At 37.8% G+C, this 25,518-nt stretch overlaps 1 protein-coding gene across 1 annotated transcript in view; it reads right to left on the minus strand.

Moving 5' to 3' along the window:
- Positions 1-24,692, minus strand: part of LOC103974291 (protein fluG) — a 30,463-nt gene extending 5,771 nt beyond the window's left edge. The window contains exons 1-14 of the mRNA XM_065164420.1: positions 24,380-24,692; positions 18,934-19,185; positions 18,251-18,319; positions 18,018-18,132; positions 17,813-17,918; positions 17,275-17,431; positions 17,102-17,197; positions 5,562-5,610; positions 4,652-4,905; positions 3,205-3,377; positions 1,823-1,943; positions 1,691-1,743; positions 1,494-1,623; positions 249-394 (exon numbers count right to left, since the gene is read on the minus strand). Coding sequence (XP_065020492.1) covers positions 249-394; positions 1,494-1,623; positions 1,691-1,743; positions 1,823-1,943; positions 3,205-3,377; positions 4,652-4,905; positions 5,562-5,610; positions 17,102-17,197; positions 17,275-17,431; positions 17,813-17,918; positions 18,018-18,132; positions 18,251-18,319; positions 18,934-19,185; positions 24,380-24,547 — 1,889 coding nt within the window. The 5' untranslated portion in view covers positions 24,548-24,692. The remainder of the gene's footprint in view (positions 1-248; positions 395-1,493; positions 1,624-1,690; positions 1,744-1,822; positions 1,944-3,204; positions 3,378-4,651; positions 4,906-5,561; positions 5,611-17,101; positions 17,198-17,274; positions 17,432-17,812; positions 17,919-18,017; positions 18,133-18,250; positions 18,320-18,933; positions 19,186-24,379) is intronic.
- Positions 24,693-25,518: the final 826 nt, after the last annotated feature.

Raw genomic sequence — 25,518 nt, forward strand, 5'->3', positions numbered from 1 at the left:
GTCCCTCTCAATTAGGACTCTCCAAGCTAGAGTCCTAACACATACCAAGTCCTCAAGTGACACAGATCATAACTTTATATGTTTTGAGTAGCTATGAGCCTCTGAAAATAGGTTCATGCTGACACTAATACACTTTGCTTAAAATAATATCTGGAACTAGCAACACTTGCATAATGCAATCATCATATGTTTTGATCACTTGCATAATTCAATCAATATATCAATAGAGATATATAGCATGAACATACTTTGGAAGAAAGGTAGCCAATAATCCATGCTTTGTTGCGATGGACCTAATAACTTCACGAACATAAATCAAGTTATCAGCTGCAAGACCAGATTCTTTATGCCCCAGTGATAGTTCAAATTGACCTTGTCCAGCTTCTGCATGAAGCTATTAGGACAGAAAAGCTTGAATAAATAATTGTCTCAAGAAAGAAACCACAACTAAAAATAACAGTACCAAGGGAAATAAACACTATAAAACACAAATGAAAAAGAATATGTGCTTCAATCAACAAATTACCCATTAGCCAAATGATTTAAACTATGTAGTTACTTTAACAAGAGTGTCATAAAAATTTGTCTACTAAATGGACATTAGAACTAATTGACCTTATTTGCACAGAGAAAACAATTGATGATCTTGTACAATGGAAAACAAATGAGTCAAACAATTTCAGACAGGTAAAAACCCATTATGACCTTCAAAATCTTTATCGTTAAAGATTACAAATAAAATTCTTTTACCGTATGTGTCTTACAGACTTCTGTTAATAATCTGAAGATTGCAATAAATGATTATTGTAGAAAAGAGAAAGGTGGATAGAAGTTCTATAATCACATGTATTTTTAGCTAAGTTTGTTGTGCTGTAGTATACCACCCAGTATGGGTAATACGTACTGATCCAATAGGGGATTGGTACGTGACGTCGTGAACCACCCTGTACCGGGTGGTATATGCTAAGTGACCCCGTATCGCTCAATACGGGGTTTGTACCGATCAGAACAATCGAAATTCGATCGTTATCAACGGACGACTTATATGCTACAGGACAGAATTTTCTATTTCCAATTATATGAAGAATGTGTATCTCATAAAAAGCCTTGTGATAATCATGCTTTCTAGACAAGGTACGAAACATGATAAAAGATAAAAAGAATAGGAGTGGCTATGTCAAAGTATCAATTGAATATGTGACGATGAAAAAGGAATGTAGCAAAATTTGCAAACGTTTAATGTGTCCATGCCCATTAATTAAATTGAGATCGCACAGAAATAAAAATCAATAAATTCTGATGGAATATAAGACTGTCTTGTTGCTATGTTTTAAATATTAGATCTCATATCTTGAGAATATTTAACTATTAATTACTGTTCATGAGTGGATATGTCCACAGCATGTCAACAAGACAACATCTGATAAAAAAAAAGGGGGAGGGGGGGGGGGGGGGGGGGGGGGAGGAAGATCTTGATGAGCCTAAAATAATACCTGCTCAACTGAAATATCCATGGATTGAAGAGCAGAGTTAACTTCTTGTAAAATAGGAGATGCAGCATCAAATGCTGAAGTAGAACAGTACCGCGTCTTGTCAAATGGAACCAATTGTTCTTTCCCATCTCTGCATAAGCTTCTTCGAAATAAGCCAAAGGTATAAGCATCCAAAACTAAGTGTTCAACGAAAGTACCTTATGACATTTTTGAGAAGATAAAACTCATTTTCAAATCCTGCATTCATTTCCTATATAAAAACCACTCAATAGTGAAAGTTGATGGTTTAGAACTTTAGATGCTTAATGTACTATGAAGTTGTACTTCACCAGGTTAAATTCATCTTTCAAGATTTTTGACATTCTCCGCAAGCAGTTTCTTGGACAATATTCCCAAGCTTCACCAGGCCTTATTTGCATGTCAGCCAGTACCATTTCTTCTTGGCTTGCCCTGTTAAAAAATAAACATCTCTAAACATAAACGACATGATTTGGGTAAATATAGCATTTAACCATTTCGTTAATGAATCACATCTAAATAAAACTTTGAGATGAGAACTGAAGCAATTCAGTTAAAGAATTTTACAAAAAATATATTCAATTTGGAAGGCAAGATTTTACCTACATAATTATCACTATGACGAATCATTTCAGAAAATTGTCAGTATCAAGCACACTGAAGTGGTAAGACAAAGTTCTGGAATAGGAAAGGTGAAAAATCTAATTGAAATTTGAGCACACAAACACTTTCATAGAGTCAAAATGAGTTTGGAAGGAAATGTAGGCTATCTGCTTGCGAAATACTGAGAAGTCAAACTCACAGAGCTTTTGGAAGAAGAATTGTCAAGCTGAATTTCAGGTTTTCAAAGAAAATTACTATGGTATAATGTTCTCTTCTCTAGCTCACCACTAATTTGCTTTCTCAATCTTACTTCACCCTTTCATTGTCATATGATGAAGACATCCATTTTTATTTGCCGGACTGCATCTGTTTCTATTTTGATAGTATATCATTTCAACCATTCATCCATGAGACAAATATTAACCGACTGCATTTGTGCATAGTAATTATTAACATTTGACTATTACATGCTGAGACTACAGAAAAAAGCTTACTGAAATTTAGACAGAAAACAATTCCTTTTTATTCAGTAGCAAAAAGCTACAGAAAACTAGGCATGGATAACATGGTTGTTATTAATTCAATTTCTCCAATGATATCCATAAAATATATGCCTCTATTTCTTTAATATTAACACCATTTGGTTACTGAAATTGCATTATCTAATTTAGACAATTATCACCTTCTCATGTGGATTGTGATGTTTCTTGCAAGAATCATTTTTGGTGCAAATAGTATGGTGAATGGCATAATGAAATTGAACTTCCATTTCATGATCATGATGTCATGTCATATGCCAACCAAGTTAAGCTGCGATCATGCCCCTGAATAATAGATGTAGCCAACTATACACAGACGCACAGCATGCAGCAAACATGCATGCCAATGCCAGTACAAGATCCACATGGAATGACACACTAGTTTGGGATGGCATCACTGTGAGAATCAATTATTCTTGCTTCCAGCACTTGTAGGTTTCAAAGTCAGCAAAAAAATAAAGCTATACCTGTTTCAGTAATATTTACCACAGAGATTGACAAGGAAATTATTAACATAATAAAATATTGACAACAAAATAAGGAATTGGTACCAAGGAATCCTGTATTTTGTTGTTAAATCTGGTAAGAGTCGGATCTCTCCAACGGCTGTTAGGTTGGTTCCATCTGCTGGACCATCGCAAAATGAAGTCATTCCCATTGATGCCATAGTCAACCCTACTCCTGAGTTCTTAACAACTTCATAGAATCGCCTTACTGGTATTACCTGGGTTAGAGCACATCAAGCAAATATAATCCTGCTATAACTTAAGATGCAGTAATCAACAAAAAGGATCATTTACATAACTAATCACATCCTCTTGCCAGGCACGAAAATATAAATAATTTAATTATTTGAAATAAATTTATTAGTGTGAACTTCATTTTATGCCATGTAATACATGTAGTGACTTTCATTATGGCATCATCTGGTACACTAATGAATAGAATACATGTCATGCCCATAGCATCTCAACATTTAAAGGCGTTCATTACACCTAAGGCATTTGTCATCTTTATAGGAACTCAATGCTTAAGCAACAGGATATGCAGCACTCTTAACACCTGTTTGTTACCCACCTTTATGCTTGTGTTAGGTTCAGTCCATCCAGTTGGAATCCATTACTAGATAGACTATCTTCAGTATAGTTCATTTTGTGGCATATTTTTTAACTGAACATAGTATAGATATTCTTGAGAAAGAAAACTTCAGTATAATGGTGAGGTTCTTTTTTGCAACTTGAGTGTCAAGAGTTTGGGTCATTGAAACAGACTCCTTGCTTGCAAGGTTAAGGCTGTGTATTGACCCTCCATTTTGGCAGGAATCTCATGCACTGAACCACCCCTTTAAGGACAGAATTAAATAACCTTGGGCAAACAACCAAAAAGCATGAGTCCTCACTCTTCAGATGTGATTTGGAGAATATCATAGGTTGCAAAATATGCAGTGTCAAACTTTGGGCACAATCACAAGTGTAAATTATCAAAAGGCTATGTCACGATATATGATGTATACTACTAACAAGAAGTCAAACTATCTAAATGTCAATGTGGATTAGTTTATCAATGGCACATATATCTATGAATATCAATACCTAGAGTTGAATGGCATCTTGCCTCTCTAGCTGACTTAGTTTTGCCAAGGATAAATTCTTGCCAAACATAATGATACAACAAACAAAAGACAACTTATTAAATTCCAGCCATGACAGAACCTAATGTAACATAAAGATGGAAAATCACAAAACATGTGTCTAATTGATCAAAATATGTTGAAGCTTATACTATGATCTAATAAGTTCACAATATGTATCCCCTATCTACAAGGGCATATAATTTTAAGCTTCATCAAATTGCTTTTGTTGATAAGTATATTTTATGATTTTAAAATAATTGGTTTTCAATTTCAAACTAACAAAAAAATAATAACAAAGGTAGCTTACAAAAAATAGAATGCCATGTCCCTTATTGATGACAGATTCTATCAAAAGAATTACTCACACGACATCTGTGTTGAGCCGATGTATCTATCCAAATAATACGAACAAATGCTATACCATCTGGGTGTGAAGTAACCATAGAAGTCTTGTTGAGAGATATTGAGCTTTGGACAACACCATGCAGTTTGTAAAGCTGTAATGAGTTCCTTCTAAAGATATCCTCAGCTGCTTCTAAAGCCTCAGTTAGAGTAAGATCACCATCATCACATGCAGTTGACAAAACACTGAAAACTACTTCACGTGCCCGCTTGGCACCTATTAAATTAGGTCAGATCAACATTAACTTCAAAAATAACATACTAGAGAATAGACATTATCCAAGTTTAGCAATAGAGAAGTTCTAGATTATCAAATTTTGATCAAGAAATTTTTGGGCACAAGCTCCGTAAAAAACCTATCTGTTTTCTATTAGTAGATAAAAAAAAAGTCATCTTTAGCATCATAAAGAGAAGAATTTTGTAAGTTAATCACAAAATCTCAAAAAATCATCAAATTAACAATATCATGATTTTACTATTTGATGGTCAAGGATTAAGACTTGCATGATATTATTAACAGGCTGCAGACATTAGCACGTAGAGTTGTTTGGATACAAATATCAATGTAAAACAGACAAGCATGTCATTAAAAACTGGATGGGGGCTAAACAAGTAGAGTTGTTTGTAATACAATTGTTTGCAAAGTTGTTTGCAAACTTTGTATCCATAGGGTCGATTACTAAGATATTAAATTCTGATTGGTGGTAAAATTCTGAATGGGGGCTTAAAACATTAAAAAAGAAAGAAAGCATGGAAGACTCTTCACAACTTTTGGCTACTACAACCGTGTAAGCAATAACATATAATTGCTACAGACAAGTTGAAGACAAATGACAATTCTCATTAAATGATATATAAAATTTTAGGACATACCTAAAAAGAAAGTCTCAGGGAAGGCATAGCCATCAGAACTGAACATCACCTACAAGTATATTTCTCATCAGACATAGTAATAGTAATCATCATTCAATGATCTACAAATAAGACAAGGAAATATCGTCCCTTAAAAACTTAGGAAGCTTGTGTACACTAAGTGACACACACCACTATGAAATGTCAGTATACAAGTACCATAGAAACAAATTCATCACATCACAAATCATGAAATGTTGAATGAATAAAACTGTATGCAATTTCTCATCTACTTAATCTTTAAAGATATAATAGCGGCTCAAAGCCTCAAACTACCAAGTGACGATGTTGATATCAAAATGATTACAGACTAATATTCTGAAGATGCATCTGTAAGTTATTGATTTTCGAAGCAACCTATGGCCTGGTTCTTATCCCAGCAGAGAGCCATCAATTGTCGGATACTTATCAGAGAGAATTGTGTTTTCTTTCTTCTTTTACTTTGATGTTATAGTAAATGAATAATTTTTATTAGTACAATATATATTACACCCCTTTTCTCTAACAAACAATTAGATTAATTCGATCTATAAAATAGGCTTGACTGTAATTGAGTTTTGTAGAAAAAGGAAAGAATTCCTATTTTCTATAACCCATTATAGATGCTTATTTGTAGAGAATTTCTTCAAAGATTGGGAAGATCCAATAAACTTAGCAATATTCATAGCACTAATAGGCCTTGTTTACTAACAAATGTATGGCACGTAGAAATTTGAAGCTTCCAACATTTTACTATTTTAAGATACAAGAACAAACACAAATCTTTAATAGAATTCCCTTAAGAATACACATCCATAACAATAACATGGAATCACTTTAATTAGTGTAGACATGGGGACAATCTTTCCCTGTATATATTAGAAAAGTTTATTTTACAATTTTAATAAGTCTAGTTTAGGTGAGTTTGGTGGAACTCACCAAAATGCAATTTCTATAGTTTTTTCATAAGTCTAAAACTGAGATACAAAGTTTGCTTTACTTTACACAAATAATGGCTAGGAATATTACATCTAATAATATGTGGCATGGAAAGGGACCTCATTTCAGCTGATTTGGTGAACCTTCTGACAACACATTCACCCTTTTCTTTAATATGTTTATCTTTTGTAATGAGTGGATTCCTTTCACTTAATTTAATTGAGTGGAACATACGATAAACTATTTGTAGTTTCACTATAGATCATACTGTTATTGATGATGGTAGTACATGGGCAGAGTTTGGAGAAAATACAAGATCTTATCACATGTAGGCACTAGGCAAAAAAAAAGTCTTCAGATTGAAAAAAGTAGAGCAGAAAACTTCCCCAATGTAATAAACAACAGAAGCCTTTTGGAAAATAGAAGGGTGGAGCCAGACTTCGATGAGAAAAAGCTTCCGAGAAGCAAGTTAAAAGAACAGAATATATTTTAATAAGCACACATCAATAACCTGCTGCTTATGATGGGTCTAGGGATCAAGATGGTGAAATTCACCCCACATTCACAGTTAAAATTATTACTTCACATGCACAGTTGAATTAATTACTTAATCAAAAGATAGTGGCAGTATGAGGTTCAACAATGTAGAGGTCCTACTGGCACCTCCATGTGCAGTATTAGTAGTGATCAAGTTCTCTCAGCCTCGATAATGATTGCGAAGATTAGGTCATCACTTCAATACAGTTCCTCAGGGGACAGAAAGCATGAGGAGGATGTTCAGGACTTTTACATGGATGAAGTCAAGGTGGAAGGCCCAAATATCAGAGACACAAATCCTATTTTATTCTTATGACAAGAAAAATAGAAAAAAAAATGGTTGCATTGTATTAGAGTGGTTCTGCTTCTACCACATTAACCATTTGTTATACCGATGTGGCGATGCCTTCTTCAGGCCATATCTACCAGCATAAAGACTTGAACCTTGTGTAGAACTGAAGACCCTAAGTGGCATTATGGGTTTAAAAGAGGTTGATAAATTTATGTATGTCTTGTTTAAGAAGTAATGAAATCTTGTGGGGTTATCCAAATGTGTGAATATTAGATGAGGTCAATGAGAATAAGCACAATCATCTTCGTGATCTATTGTAACCAATAAATAGTGTTCCATAAGATGACATTTGAACTCTATGGTGTCCATTGCATATATTAACTGATCAAGAAAATTCTCGAAGAGGTTAAGGAGAGATATATTGTGTATGTGATGATTGATACTATGGCTAAATTTAGAAAGACAGTTGAAATTTTCACGAATCATGATCACCTATCCTGAACAGTGAACACCTTGTGCAGTCCATTGCATCATACAAATGATAAGGAAACTATTAATCAGAAAAAGTTGATGAAAATTGTGAATAGTGCACAATTGGTTTCATCAATCCTTAGTACCTGTGATCACTTTCATAAAATCAGAAATCAGAAATCATAGACAGAGCTGATCCAGGCATAGTGATAATACCTGTGATCACTTTCATAAAATCAAACCAAAAAAAAAAAGTTGAGGTTAAGGGCTTGTTTGAATCTGAAGAATGGAAGGTATATCTTGCCACTACTTCAATGAAAAATAAGCTGTGTGTATCATGTCGACCAAATGTAGAGAGTTGATGAGGCTGGCCTTTGTTATGGATGCGGACCTACACATCTTATGTACACTTCTTAGGCTCTAAAAAGAAAGAAAACACTTGAACATATTTTTTAAACTTGAACTGCATAGTCTAATGTAGATCACGGTAGTAGCCAATGGTAAGGATGGTTAATACTCAATACCTTAATCTATCTTACCAATACCCTTAAACAGTCTTACTCAGATGATGGCTTGATACTTATCCTTCAATATAAGATTAATGGGTTACAGATAAGTTCAATAGGTGTAAATTGCAATATAGTGATTTATATTAGATACGAGTTCTAGTTAAAGAGTGCATTTGCATTTAGAGAGGATTGCGAGTCTTTGGTGAGGCTGCTATAATCAAACTACAGACCCTGTTACAAATAATGTTAGGTCAATCCTTCAAATTACACAGGCACATGTGACATTATAGCAATCCTAACCCAATCATATTGCATTAACTAAGTAGCAGTTACAGAGTTACAGAGTACACTGTTACAATACAAAACTTTAACTCATCATTTAAAGAAAAGAAGTTTTAACTGGCATGTAGTGATAAACCACTTAAAACCAAGAAAGAATGTGTGCGAGTCTAACACACAAGATATAGGTTTTGTTCAAAGTGATCAATGCCCCATGTTGGTGAAGAATTGGTAAACCAGGAAGATCACTACAGTTGACGTCCTGTCACGAACTTAGCTGGAATTGTCTAAACCATGAGGCACCCTTGCGGCAAAGTCACGGACTTAGCTTGAGTTGCCTAAGTCGTAATGCGCCCTTGCGATACGCGTCTGCAAAGGGTCAGCCAATTTACAACCTCACTCGGGTCCCGAAGGACCTGTAAAAGATAAAGTTGATTAGTTCAAAAACAAGCAGTGGACAAGTCCCGACGTCTCGTGAAAAAGGAAGCTTTACAAGCAATTCAACGAGCACCTTGCATGCATGAGAGAAAAGAGAGGAAAGAGAAAAACAAGGACTTTAGAAGGTTGAACGGACAGTTGTAAGTCTGCAAACAACTGCTCCCCGGGTATTGGGCGCGAAGGCAAGTTCCCGTCAAGTTGACGTGCTGTCATGGACAAAACTGTAAACGGGGTGTTTAATGTAATGCTCATGTATGTCCGTGTCTTTTGGTTTGTTCGTACTTTACACAGCATGTAGAGGGATGATCGAAGGCTTAACAGCCCCAATTTAGTTGGGTTTGGTGGTCATTTTATGCTTGTAAATAAAGGTTGTTATTAGATCACTTGTGGGAGATTTCAATATGTAGTAAACCATTTTGGATCCTTTGTTGTGCGATCGTTTAGAGCTTGTAAAGTCTGTTTGTAATTTATATTGGCTATGAAATGTTCTGAAATGATTGCTTGTGGATCCCAAGTGAGGTGTTTTCTCTAACCTATTTTCTCTTTTTGTAGGTCCTAAGGGACCATAAGAGGTTTCAAGGAGGTTGACCATTGTGGACGGACATGTATGGGTGCCGCACGACTTAGGCAAAACCAGCTAAATCCGTGATAGATAGTATCAGAGCGGGACAGGCACTCATAGAAACACTTGGCATGCAAACGTGGGGGACCTAGCGGGGCTGCATTGAGGGCAGCCAACACACGTGACTGTTTGGGGGGAAAAAGGGAAAGGAGATGTAGGGAAAAGGAGTTGCTCAAAGGAGCAGGCATCTGAGATTCCCATTTAGAGGAATGGCCAACCCTTTGCGCAAGAGGCACCACGAGGACAAGCAAGTTGGGAAGAATGCATAGCGCACAAAGGTTGGGATGGTTGAGTTTAAGCAACGGCTCAACATTGACAACCATACTTGATGGTGCTCAAGGCAAGCGAGGCGCTTGGTAAAAGATGAGACCATGTAAGGTGGAATGAGTTGTTTAGTTGTGCAAAGCTCACAGAAGTTAGGGGAATTGCTAACTCGAAGAATTCGGTACTCGTGCAAAGGCTTGTATACGAACGATGAAATGTTCGTGACCATCCCAAGACGACCGAAACTCGACGCTATGGAGCATTGAAACTTTCTCTTCAGCATGAGAAGGATACGTCCGTAGAAGGCTGAAGTGTGCAGCGAGTTCAATATGTTGCTAGGCCTTAAGGGGTGCAGTGGGGGCTGTATTGACATGGAATCGCAATCTAATAAGTGCGTTTGCAGGAGGCAGAACAATGCACAGTTTGTTCAGTAAGGCGAAGTAGTCCAAGGGGATGGTGATCTCCGAAACTTTCAGAGAGAAGGAAGCGAAGAGAGAAGTTGCTCCAACGAGACAAATATCTAGGAGGGATAAGTCCCAGCTCTTCAGAGGGAGAACCATGTGCAATAAACCGCATATGTTAAGGAGTACCTCAAAACAACTTCACAAAGCTCAATGGACCGAGCGAGCGGCGAGGAGTCGTCGCATGATCTCGCTTGAGATAATGCATTGGGGAATGCATTGCGAGATCAAGTGGGAGAGCGACCTAAGGCAACACAAGATGAAGGTACACTTAGAGTCGATATGGAGATCGGACTCAACGAAAGGCTGACCCGTGGAATGGTGAGTGCGAGGGCCACCATCAACTGAATGCAAAACGAGGAGCGGAGCAACTTGGGTGTAAATTGGCTAAGTACCCAAGCCGCATGAAGGGAACCAGCATAGAAGATGAAACATGGAGCAGAGGCACAAAGCTTTCCTTGGACAGAGGTTAAGGACATGAACTCTTGTAGAGGCAAGAGCGGTATAATGTCGTTCCATGGGTTCTTCATTCTGATGGAGCAAACTTATCTTACATGGTGCCAAAGACGAAGGGAGCTTTTGGGCGCATGTACCTTATCTCGAAGAAGCATTTGATGGAGGAACTAAGGCGACTCAACCTACAGAGGCGAAGTTGGGTTCAAAAGGCCTGGGCACGGAGCAAGAGGACGCGGAGGCGAGTACTCTTAAAGAATATGCCACAGTATTGCCATTCAAGTAGCTATGAAGGAAGCGATGCGCAGCGGAGATTGTGCTGGTAGGGGCAAAGGCCCAGGATCAAAACTGTCCTAGAGCAATGCTTCGTCTAGGTGTGACCCGAGAATGAATGAACGAATGTCGATTGCCAAAGGAGCGAACACAACCGAAAGTGGAAGAGGCCTTGCGATGTGTTAGTAGAGGCCACACTTGGAGGGATCATAATCCGAGTTCATCCTACAAGGATCAGAATGCAATGGAGATGTCACGAGGAGACGACATGGTGTGGCAGATCGTGGTGTAACAGTTCATGGCAATGCGATACAAATGAATCTTGTCCCGTGAGGGACTATACCATACGAAGGTATAATCGAGAGCTACTGGGAGCTTCACTTCGGTGAACAACACGACGACAAGAAGGGCTATGGATTCAAGGAGTGAAAGTCATGATACCGCAGAGGTTGGTCTTCCATGCGTGCATCGAATTTTGCATCAGATGAAAGCCTTGGTCATCAGCATATGGGGGCTATGTACCACTGAGGGAAAAGTTTGAATGCAAGTACTAGTGAGTCCCATGGGCGGGACTTGATCATACAGAGGTATGATCAGAGCAGCTGGAGAGTTGGACTGCACTAGAGCTCATATTCGCTTAAGGGAGCCTGACAAGTTATAAGACAAGGCCGAGTAAGTGAACGTTGCTACCAAGGAAGCTAAGGAGAACAGAATCGATGCTAACCCTGTAACATGATGGTAGAGGCCATACATGGGAGTTACAATCTATCTTTCCATCGACTAAGGGAAACTGCTTGGAGAACATAGATGTGTTAAAGTAGGGGGTCAAAGGGGACGAGGAAGCGATGGCGAGTCCAGAGGGAATTAGCTACCCAAAACCAAGCATCGATTAGAATTAAGGTGGACTCGGATGAGTGTTACAGAAACATAACTACCGATCGTGAAGAAAGGGATACAGATGTAAGGCGACGGATAATAGGGCCATGGGTTTGGCAACGTTATGGTACCACAGAGGTGAGACTTACGTGAAGTTATCGATCCCTTGCTCTCATGGAGGGAGAGCACTTGGTCGTGAAAGGAGCCGAGGAGGTGGAGCATGCGAAGACAAACTCCAAGTACCAAGACAAGGTTGAAGGGCCGAGACCAAGGAACTTCATAAGACCGATGTCAACGAGCTTCTCATCAAGATAGCCGAAAGTGAAGGACTTCGGGTCATGCAAGAGTGTACGACCAAGGAACGAAGTAGGCAGTATGTGGTGCTATGCCTTTGCTACTCAGTGGAGTAGGCGGTAGGGTTGATGGAGAAGACGATACAATCCCAGAGGTGACCAAAACTGTTAGAGACTTACTTCAAGTTGGGGTGAAAACTTCATGCATTCCAGAAGTTCGAAGACATTGAGAAGGTGAATCACAGTAGCTAACTCAACGCAAGGAGTGCAAACACTTCGAGTGCTCTAGAAGTGTGAGCAAAGAATGGGCGAAGACTAGTAACCAACTCGATGCATGAAGTACAACCGTCGACGAGGCAAGTGAAGTCAAGTAACCTTTGTCTTCTCAACTCTTAAGAGAATGGGCGAAACCGAGTACCCCGATTCTCTTATCTATTCAGTAGAGGAGCTCTGCACATGTTCAAATATCCTTCGAAGAAATCAAATTGAAGACAATAGTTGTCAAATCCTCACCAATGGTGATCAATGCTACTGAGAGTAGATTATCCGCTACATTTCCTAACAGAATGTCAATTGAAAGTGGAAGTGATGCGAACCTACTTAGAAGTGACAAATAAGTGAAAGAAGAGTTGATGGGTAAATTTTGTGGAGGAAGGACCCAATAACTTCAAAAGTTTGCGAGGCGATGCTCGTTAAAGCTCCAACAAGCATCCACACAGTTCAAGTAGCATAAGGCATTTGAGAGACTGGCGCATAGTAAGGATGGTCTTTTCCTTCATCTGGAGGATCCGCAGGAACCAACAGAGATCAACACAACTCAGCCAACCCCACATAAGAGTTAGAGTCAATGGCGAGTTGAAGCAGCATGGCGGATCAAAGGTTCGACTACTCAACAACAGCAACGGAGAGCAGTTAGGAACCAAGAGGTGCGTTGCAGCTGTAGCAGAAAATTGAAGACTCAACAAAGGCAAGGAGTTGCAGTGTCGACAAAGGCTTCGACGAGGACATTGAAGGAATAAGTGGGGGAGAATGTCATGAATAAAACTGTAAACAGGGTGTTTAATATAATGCTCATGTATGTCCGTGTTTTTTTGTTTGTCCACAAGTCATGAGGACACTTGTGAGAGATTTCGGTTTGTAGTGGATTATTTTGGATCTTTTGTTGTGCGATCATTCAGAGCTTGTAAAATATGTTTATAATTTGCATTGGCTATGAAGTGTTTTCTGAAATGATTGCTTGTGGATCCCGAGTTAGGCGCTTTCTCTAACCCGTTTTCTCTTTTGTAAGTCCTAAGGGACCATAGGAGGTTTCCGGGAGGCTGACCTTTGCGGACGGACACGCAAGGGTGTCGTACGACTTAGGCAAAACCAACTAAGTCTGTGGCAGTGTGAACTTGTGAAGAGTGTTCAACGCCTGACACTACCCCGAAACCCCATCCCCCCTGGTGCCACCCAGGAGGTTCCAAGGTGCAGAGATGGCTGACATTTCGCGTACAGCAACGGTCTGTAGAAAACAGGTCGTGACACACAAAAACGAAGCCATTTTAGGGCAGTTTTGCCCGATGCGACGAGCGGTGACACTGTAGCGCTACAACTTGTTCGAACTTACATTTTTACAAGCAAAAACACGCAAAACCATGGCAAAACATACTGCCAAGCATCTGTACAAGTTTGCAAAAGTGACGAACGATTCGTTGAACGAAGTTGTTGTAGGTGCGCGACGACCGTTCGTGCATGAACTCCATTCCGAGAATCACTTGGAAGTCATCCAGTGGCACCGCCTTCATGTTTGTACTTCCGCTCCATGTTCCGATCTTGATGGGGACCCCCTTTGCCTGCTTGAAGATCCGCTTCGCCTCCGAGTTTACTACCTTCATCCGACTTGAGTTCTTCTCCAAGATCAGCCCAAGTCGCTTTGCTTCTCGATTGACAATAAAGTTGTGGGTAGCGCCCGTGTCTACCATTGCACGTGTTGTTTGACTATCGAGCTTAATGTCCACATACATCAGCTCGCTACTCCCTGCTTTTTGTGGTTTTGCCTTCAAGTTCTCCCCCACTTAACCCCGCAATGCATTCAACAACTACATTGCTCCCATCCGGGAACCTTATGACTCCTCATCGTTGTTGCTGGATTCTGAACTACTTGAACTAAGGGCGACAACCTTGCCCTTGTCCGATTTGAGGGGATAGATTGAAGCTGTTAAGGCATTGAGTGCCTGTTTCTATGGGCAGTCCCTCACTATGTGCGGCCCTCCGCACAAGAAGCATCCGCCAGGGTTTGGGGCCTTGCCTTTCAAGCTTGGCTTTTTGTGGGAACTCTTCTTCCTTTGCTCGCCCCCGGGATCCTTCCCTCAAGAATATTTTGGAGGGCGATTTCTTGAAAATTGTTTTCTTTTCCCTGAGTCCTTCGTGGAAATAAAGTCGGTGAGCCTTTCTGCGGCCACAATTGCCCCGATCACATCGGTGATATCCCTTCAATGCAGTTTCTATTGAGCCCATGGCTTCAAGCCATTGAGGAAGCTGAACAACTTATCCTTTTCGAACATGTCCTGTATGTCCAACATTAGTGCAACAAACTCCGTGTTCTCGGGTATAAATTGAGTTCTCAACTCCTGCTTCAAATCCTCCCATGTGTCCACCCAACACCGACCTTGTTGGATCTCCTCCTAACGGGTTCACCACCAAAGTTTTGCATCCCCATTCAAATACATGGTTGCTATCAAAACTTTGGTTTCTTCAGAATCAAGCCTCGTAGCCCGGAAGTATTGTTTCATGTCGAACAGAAAATTCTCGAGCTCTATAGCATTTCTGGCACCCCCATAACAATGTGGCTCGGGTGCTCTCAAGTTTTATGGCAGCACAATGTGGGTGTTGCTCCCTCCCGCATTTAATGCCCTTGTGAGCAATGTCACTTTGGAAGTGAGTTCCGCCACGACTTCGTGCAGATATTGCACGGAGTCTTTGGTGTCGTCCGACAGTCGATCGACTAGGGCCTCAACCTTGTTGATCCGGGATTCAACTTCTTCTTGCGAGCTCTCTACCCCAAGAAGCCTTCGTTGGCCATGGTAGAGTTCCTCTAAGCTCGCTTCAAGAACATCCAGGCGGGTTTCTGCAATTGTGAGTCTCTCCTTATGGCTCTTTTTCCCAGTTGGCGCTCCAGATTACACCTCCCTTTCTTACGGAGAATAGCCAACTTCTCGCTTGGGGCAAGGGTCCGGCTTGCCCCGTCTTGCTTGATTCGCCATGATGCTTTGCCATGGCGAGATTGCAAAGTTTCTTCGCTGCTTGTTCGAATTGCTTGCCCGCTCTGATACCACAATGTCACGAACTTAGCTAGAATTGCCTAAGTCGTGAGGCACCCTTGCAGCAAAATCACGGACTTAGTTTGAGTTGCCTAAGTCATGACGCGCCCTTGCGATATGCGTTCGCAAAGGGTCAGCCAATTTGCAACCTCACTCAGGTCCCGAAAGACCTGTAAAAGATAAAGTTGATTAGTTCGAAAACGAGAGACGAATAAGTTCCGACGTCTCGTGAAAAGGGAAGCTTTACAAGCAATTCAGCGAGCACCTTGCGTGCATGAGAGAAAAAGGAGGAAGGAGAAAAACAAGGACTTTAGAATGTTGAACGAATAGTTGTAAGTTCACAAACAATTGCTCCCTGGGTGTCGGGCGCGAAGACAAGTTCCCATCAAGTTAACGTGCTAACTTGTGAAGAGTGTTCAACGCCCGACACTACCCCGAAGCCCCATCCCCCCTGGTGCCACCTAGGTGGTTCCAGGGTGCTGAGATGGCTAACATTTCATGTGCAGCAACGATTTGCAGAAAACAGGCTGTGACATACAAAAATGGAGCTTTTTTGGGGCAGTTTTGGTTGGCACGACGAGCGATCGCACTGTAGCACTACAACCTGTTCGAACTTACATTTTTACAAGTAAAAACACACAAAATCATTACAAAACATGTTGCCAAGCATCTGTATAAGTTTGCAAAAGTGATGAACGGTTCGTTTTACAAAGTTATTGTGGGTGTACGATGACCGTTCGTGACAGTCCGGTACTCATGCAAATTCATTGCTTAGAATAACATGGCAAATGACTAATGATGTGAAAGTTTAGAGTTCATAACATACATGCTTGGTAAATTTGCCCACATGATAAAGCCCAGAATATGACACTGGTTGACAATCATGTGAACTTAATAGGCAGAGATTAAAAACCCACATGATGCAGGTAGTGATGAATATGACACAGCACAGTTCAATCAACTTATAGAGGCCAGGGAAGGGTAGATGGTGCAAGAGTCAATTGAAGTGTCAAACCAAATATCATTCTCTTTTCTATAACTATGGTTCCGGAAATGAAGAGCATGCCATTGAAGAAGAGACTGCTGCAGATAGTGAGAAGTTTATACTACATAAAAAATAAAAGGTTCTCAGCACAAACCATTACAGAAGTGCATTACATTAATTTGTGAACACGAAAATGATTAAACGTAATGCGGTAAGTAACTACATAATTCATCAAAAGCAAACAAAACAAGGAAATTTTATATATCTTGTAGTCATGCACTCTTTAAGATTTGACAGTAAAAGTTAAACAATGAACACTCAATATTGTACTACTTGAAGTTCCAAGACTAAACTTATAGTTTGTGGCAATGTCACAATTGATTATGGATGTTTTAAAATCTGTAGTTTGACAGAATACTATGATCCTGCATTACCATAGAAGAAGAATTTTACATGACACACAGGGAATGGAATTTAAAACTCTTTACTGATTTTCTAAAGAGCAACCACAGAAACAAGATGATATACCTTTTTAATAGGTGCTAGTTCGAGGAGTTCTTTGAGGGAAGCAATCATCCCTTGGACACTAAGTTTTGGCACTGCCAATCCAAAGTCAAGATAGATCTATTTCCGAAATGTATTAGTAAACTGCAAACTAAAGTAATGAATTTTAAAGTTATAACTCCGGTAAATTGTCAAACCTGGGAATAAACTGAAGCAAGATAAGATGCTTCTTTCGAAAATGGATAAGATGCATGCAGCAGAACAATCTGAGATTTGGAAAATCTCTTGTCCTCGAGAACCTTTCTCAGATGCAGGGGGTTGGATTGCCTTAGATCCAGATCCTTGTCTCCAAAGCTGAAATTCAAACAAAAGCTGATTTATTTCTCCAAGGGCTATTAAATTTCAATATAGCAAGTGCTTGACTAGTTGTAGAGCACATTGGCAGAACACATGAATCAACACTTAAATGCTAATCTCTATTCTTAGTATAAGGCACTGTGTGGCACTAGAAGAATGAGAAACATTCAAATGGGTAAAGAGGAAAGATATTAGAAATCAAGCACAATATCTAATATCACTAAGAGACTAGATTCATGAGTTATTTATAGAACTATAAAACATAGCACTGTGTCATGCTCGCAATCAGCATATGCAGTTTATGTAAAATTGATAAAACACAAAATCTTTAGCAGTAAATTAGAAATTTATAGATGGCAAGTTCTGTTTGCTTTTTACCCTGTGTGGACTTGCATAGGCAAATCAAATGATGTAGCAACTTCCAAGCTACATATAAACAAAAAGTCAATGAAGCTCTTATTCTTGATACGGACAGGTCTACCAGCTGAAAAAATTGTGAAAACAAAGTATTATCTTTAGTTAAAAAGTTCACCATACATATTCCAAAAAGACATGGATCTAAAACTTATTTCCCTATATTTACCATTTAAGTCTGCGAGAAGACCCTTCTCAGCATCTGCTTTGCTGACCTCTGTATCTATTTGTAGACCACTTCTATAAGCAGCAATGGTTTTCATGGCAACAATTTTATCAGCAACTGTAATTTACAAGCTTAGGAAAAAAAAACCAAAATAGGAGCATCCTGTCACAAGAACAGTGCAGGCACACAAATATAGAGAGTGCAAAAACAAAAGATATCATTTACAAAAAAGGATATGATTTCATCCTTGTTAGAAAAGTTTCAATGAACAAATCCATGGTCCACCTTGATGTATCGTAAGCCTCCTGCAAAATGTCGCTTTCAGCATACTAAAAAGATTTAAATCAAACCATGGCACGAAAAATAAGGTCATAAAGATAGAAGGGCAATGATAGTAACCATAGAGGAGGATTAACATTAACAAATAGAGTGATGACCATGAAAATAAAGTCCCTAGCACTTTTTGTAATATTTATATAATTGCAGCTGCCAAGTCACATTAAGCCTTGGAAGTTAATCAAGGTAAAACACTTTAAATCTTCATTTCAGTACTAGCCAGACACATCCAACAAAATGTGCAGAAATTAAATATAATGTTTATGTTTAGGTTCACACATACTGAGAGCTCTTTAAGTTGACTAGAACAGATCGTGCTACTATCCAACAAAAGGTCCAATGGTCTTTTAATAGCTCATGTCTGTATGCTTATAACTCCAAGCTTAGGTTTTTCCGGGCAATCAACAAAAGAACCACAATAGCTTTAAGTTTACAAAAAGAAAAAACTTGATTACAATTTACAAACTATGAAATAATAGCAAATCATGAAACAGTTAAAAGACTGCATAACAATGAACTACAACAGACCAACTGATTTTTGGGGCAGCAGGATAGAAGAAAATAACAGATGAGGAATTCTCACATCATTAAGAATTGTTTCAGCCAAGTGCTCAATCCTCAAAATTCTACCAACTGCAGGAGCAAAAGACTTATGCCACTCCAAGTCACACATTTTATCAAACAGAATTCCATCATCAATAAGAACAGCAGATACATTGGCAGCTTCAAAGCATTTTGCAGTGATAGAAAGTAATCCAGAGGATTTTCGGTGGCTTTCCAGTTCATCCAGTGAAGCCCTGCAATTGTATAACGCAGCTATATCCCTCAAACTCCTCTGCGGTGTAGGACATGAAAAAAATTTGTTATATTCAGAAGCTACCATAAGTCTATTATTATTGAATTAATGAATGCATGATAAAAGGTCCATTAGGCATTTCTGTATGTCTATCCTGCAAAAAAGATATACATCATATTTGCAGAAGACTATTAAATTCATACATGATTTTCTACTTCATAGCAAGCATCTGACATCTGATGTGGAATGATAGCCATCAACAGCCATTTATGATCCCTAATCTGAGTAACATATGATTCATTATGCACAAATATTGAGGATGAAAATCTATATAGGTTTCTGATGTGCTAGCAAATAAATTTCCAAAACAAAACTTCAGAATTGCTAAAGAATCAATTCAAGGTTACATAGTCATTATACCAGAGAAGGCAAATTTTAGTAAATGCCCTCACACTAATCTCCAAAGTTACAAACATCATAGATTCCCTCTATGGTTAATAAGCTTTCATGAACAACATTTTCCTCCAAGGAGATGAATTACACGAATACATATTCCAACTTAAACATTTGTGTATATGAAATAATGGGATATATATATATATATATATATATATATATATGCAATTTTAGAGGGGCATTCATTATATTTTATATATTCGGACGGGTATGCATAAAATACCTTTAACGCAGAAATTTGACGTGAGCATTCAATAGAATCAGAATGCAAAAGTAGAGGTGGGTTATGTTGGCAGGATTTGGTCGTCAATTCCAAAACCAACTGTTGACGGACCAACCAAGGATTTGTTCTTCCGAGCCATGTTTGACCAACCCTACCAACCAAGGCGCCCTTGTAATGAACGAGGGTGCATGACAATGCAAGTTAACTAGGAGCCGTGATCTGATTATGTCATCGAAGCAGCGTGCCTCTCCAGTCTAGATGATACTTCCCAAACATATTAGACAACACAGGTTGACGGATCACGGCACAAACTAGAACCCGACCTAACGAGAAAGGAATCTGTTGGGATTCTTTTAAGTTTTAACATATCAAATATGGATCAAACAATTGTTTTATAGAATCAAAACCTTCATCTTGATTCAAAAACATACTTTATAGATCCAAATAATGGATTAAGAATATTTACATAAAACTTATTTAATCCACTATAATATGTATGAAATCCTACAACAATTAATAAACATATTAACACGGAAACGTACCTGATGAATCCATTAGAGTATTTTCTGAATTGATTAGTGATTTGGTCTTCCAATTGCAGAGTATCTTTTGAACTTTAGATTTCTCTTTGACGGGTGAAGAGAAACTTCATTCGATACTACAACCGGGGACCATAACCTTATTAATAGTCATAACTGATGAATCTACAATTATGATTGTATTCATAATTGATGAATCTACAATTATGTCTCAAGAGTTTCATATTCCTAACTTATCTCGTCATTAAGTTAGGAATATGACTGGTGGTATCCACACAATTAATTTTCATAACAATTATGTCCCTTAGCCAAATAACTTTACTTTAATTAGATCATTTTAATTTTGGCTAATCAAAATAATGGCTTAACACATTTAATTATACATGTGTGACCCTTAAAATTCTAACAATCTCCCACTGAGTCACATATGTATCCTTATAAATGTGATATTCTTTATGAGCTCAAAACTATTGCCATTATTAAACAGGACATACAAAACAATCTCGTCCATTGACCATATTAATATAGGACCAAAGCGATTTTCGCTATATCAATCATAGCTAAACCTATCAATGATCACTAATATTAACATAACCAAATGACATAGATCAATTATGAAATGTGTAGCATGAAAATTACATGAATGTGATCTGTACATGTCAATTTTCAATTGGTCCAACTTTATATTTATGAGATCATTAATAACTTTAATAGTCATAATGTACAAAGTATAATAAAGTGAAGCTTTATTTCTGATCAGAAAATGTCTGTACAAATACATAATCTGGCATAGAACATACAACAAACATATGACAGGCTCCCACTAAACCGAAGTTTCCTCAAATTCTGATATACCCATATGAGCAGTATGTTCATAAAGAAAAAAACTTGAGTGGTACATCTTTTGTGAGAGGATTTGTCAACATAAAGTTTGTTCCTAAGTGTTATATAGAAATTTATTTACTTTGTACCCTTTCTTTCACAACCATGTTTAGTACCTCGCAATTCCGCATTCATGGATTCATGATAGGAAGCTATAGTATCAAGTAAATATAGATTGTCATAAGTCATAAGTGAACTAGTTCCAATCACATTTGAATTTAAAGACAAAGTAAACTGATTGTTTCCAAATGAACAAGAATAACCAAATTTGTTCAAATAAGAAACAAAAATTAGGTTTCGTTTAAACGACGGTATAACAAAAGTATCTTTCAAATTCAAATAATGTCCAGTTCACAATAACAATCTAAATGTGCCTATAGCTTCCATATCTACCGATTTTTCGTCTCCCACATAAATGCATCTCTCAACATTATTGGGCCTTCGGTAGCTCAGGTAACCCTTTTTTAGCACGCCAAGCGTGATATTTGGCACAGTCCTTCTTCAAATGCCCAGATTTTTTGCAGAAGAAACAAGTATCATCCTTGTTTTGTTTCTTCTGTACTGGACCCTTATCAGCCTCATTCTTTCCAGATTTATATTTTCTTTTCTTGCCCTAATCCTTAGAGGTGTTGACCAAGTTTGCACTTTCAATCTTTTCTTGCTTTAATCTTTCTTCTTCTTGCACACAATATGAAATGAGCTCATTAAGAGACCATTTATTCCTTTGGCAGTTATAACTGACCTTAAACTGATTAAATTGTGTAAGGAGAGATATCAGAACCAAATGGACAAGTAAGTCCTCTGATAGGTTAAGAATTAATGCTTTAAGCTTAGAAGCAAGATTAGACATTTCCATGATGTATTCCCTTATATTTCCTTTGCCGTTGTATCTCATGGTAAACAATCTTTGAAGTAGAGTGCTTGTTTCTGCCTTATCATTTTTAAGAAAATGCTTTTCTATTTCGGTAAGAAAATCTTTGGCCTTGGTAATCCCTTCGGACACCGCACCCCTAAAGGCTTCTGGAATACCGCGCTTAATGATCATGAGACTCATGCGATTAGACCTGTCCCACTTCTCATATAGTCTCCTATCATCATGAGTACTATTTTCTGTAAGAGAAGCAGGTTGGTCTTCTCTTAGTGCAAGGTCCAGATCCATGCAGCCTAAAACGATTAGAATATTTTCTTTCCAATCTTTAAAGTTGGTTCCGTTTAGAACTGGTACAGAACTGAGGTTAGCAGATATTGTTGCAAGAGAACCTGATGAATCCAACAACAGATAACCAGAAATTATGCTCATATTTATTACCATAAACTTAAGTAAATTCAAATAATGATATAACCCATCTCAAGATACCAAGTGCAACATTAGTATCTTGTCTTTGGACTTCAATATTAATTGTTAGTGGTAGTTTTGTTGTAATGATCAAATACTGATAATAAGGCATGTCAAATGAAAAATCCATCTTTGGATTGATTTATCATTTACATGTATAACTTTATAATTATCACGTATTTACCATTACAGGTATGTATAAAATCCTGCCAGTCATTAACCTTCCTTTGGGCCGGATAATTACCGCATGGATGTAAATACACACTACATTTAATATTTTCATGAGAAATGTTATATATGAGAGGTCATTTTGGCGACTTCATATATGAATTATTCAATCTAATATTAAACAATCATTAATTGAATTTAGACCATATTAGTCAAATTGGTTTGATCTTAATTTGTTGACTAAAATATTTAAAGCATGTAAATCATTCGATTTATGTCAACAAACAACTTTATAGAACCAATATTATGTTTAATCCAACATAATATTGCAACAATATTATTAAACCAACATAATATTGCAACAATATCTAATTAATTAAATTCATATTAATTAGATAAAAACCAAAAAGAATTTGGGAAATTTATGCCTTGTAGTGCAAAAAATGAATTTTTACATATTGATGAATAGGAAAAGACACGAAGTGGAAAAGATAATCCAAAATTAAATTGATATCACATCAGAAAAAGGCACTGAATTGAATGTGAAGCATACTGTAGCATGATTACATAAAACCATAATCTTTTCCAACGATAATAGAACCAAATCACTTCAAAATAGCATGATTACATAAAACTATCATCTTTCCCAACGATGATAGAACCAAATTACTTTAAAATATTGATGAAAACATCATTAAAATTCATGAGAAAAAAACTTAAATGTTCATCAATCATTGTAGGATGGCTCTGATACCACTTGTTGGGATTCTTTTAACATATCAAATATGGATCAAACAATTATTTTATAGAATCAAAACCTTCATCTTAATTCAAAAACATACTTTATAGATCCAAATAATGGATTAAGAATATTTACATAAAAATTATTTAATCCACTATAATATGTATGAAATCCTACAACAATTAATAAACATATTAACACGGAAGCGTACCTGATGAATCCATTAGAGTATTTTCTGAATTGATTAGTGATTTGGTCTTCCAATTGCAGAGTATCTTTTGAACTTTAGATTTCTCTTTGACGGGTGAAGAGAAACTTCATTCGATACTACAACCGGGGACCATAACCTTATTAATAGTCATAACTGATGAATCTACAATTATGATTGTATTCATAATTGATGAATCTACAATTATGTCTCAAGAGTTTCATATTCCTAACTTATCTCGTCATTAAGTTAGGAATATGACTGGTGGTATCCACACAATTAATTTTCATAATAATTATGTCTCTTAGCCAAATAACTTTACTTTAATTAGATCACTTTAATTTTGGCTAATCAAAATAATGGCTTAACACATTTAATTATACATGTGTGACTCTTAAAATTCTACCAGAATCGTGCAAGAAGACTAAAAACCCTTCGTCGCTACCAAGAATCCCTGGAAGATGAGGGACTTATCTACCAGAGATTCTTGATTTCTTGGTTATTATGCTCGGTTCCACAAAGATACCCTGGAAGATGAAGGCCCATTGACTTCTTGCTTTTCTGTTCGATTCTTTTGACGAATCAAACGACCCTTATCGGATTTAAGTGGGAAGAAATAGGAGCAAAATCTAAAATCAATCGGAACAAAGAGTAAAAGAAAAGCACAGAACATCGATACCTTGAAGGAGAGGGTGTGGGGAGCGAGAGAGAGGGCGTCGCCTTCGGCCTCGGAGAAGCATCGGAGGAAGGGGAAGGAGGAGTCAACGTCAACCAGGTTGTGGGCGTGGGCGTCCACCGCCGCCACCGCGTCCACCGCCGTCCTCAACTCCTTATATTTCCCCTCCATCGCCCGTCGCAAACTCTCCTCCGCGTATCGTCTCGTCGCTCTGTGTTGACTTATCGCGTTCGGAACCAGATGAGATAGACGGTCTTTCTCTTATGGGATCAAAAAGGTGAGTCCTGTCCCCGGCCCGGGGGTGGGGTGTAGCACCCATCTCACGATTACGATACCAAGAACGGCCGACGACTACTTTGCCTACTGTCCCTTCGCTCTGTGTTAGATTGAAAGAATCAACGGACAGGATCACCTAGAGACACGGGAGGGTCATGTTCCGGTCCACGTTAATATTTCCCGATAACAGATAACAAAAAGAAAGTAATACAATGCACCGCCACTGCGTTGCATCTACGGGTGAACCATGCGATTGGTGGGGATAATGCGGGTCCCGGCATTACCTTCTTTCTTCTTCAATCAGTTGTAACTGCTGGTCGGTATGGAGGGAAACGGGTAGAAAAGCTTTACCATGTGGAGTCGTCACGGGGCAACGTGCCACTGCGAGCGCGTACTATTCACGTCATCAGCGTTTCTTCCGTTGTGTGTGTATTAAACGCTATAACACGTCATACAGACGTGGCAATTTGAGGAGATATCAGTTGGCGTCCCATAATAATTATTATTAATTTTTATCTTCTAAAGTGATAGCAAATCTTATTTATTTTATTTTTATTAAAATAAAATTTATTAAAGTATCATAAAAAGATTTATTATATCAAGAAAAAGATTCATTATATTTTAAAAAACACATAAAAAGCCTATAAAATGATAAATCAAATTAATTATTGATTCATACTAAATATAATTTATATAATATATCTTTGGTAACTAAATATAATTAATATAATATATCTTTAGCATCATCAAACATATAGTTTTTAAAGTTAAAGAAGGTTTTGAATGAAACATAAAATATTTTATCTTATCCTACTTTTCATTTACTTGAAAGCTCTACCTTCTTTTTATCTATTTCAATATTTGGT

Source organism: Musa acuminata, chromosome BXJ3-8, assembly GCF_036884655.1.
Source record: "Musa acuminata AAA Group cultivar baxijiao chromosome BXJ3-8, Cavendish_Baxijiao_AAA, whole genome shotgun sequence".
NCBI classification, from domain to species: Eukaryota; Viridiplantae; Streptophyta; class Magnoliopsida; order Zingiberales; family Musaceae; genus Musa; species Musa acuminata.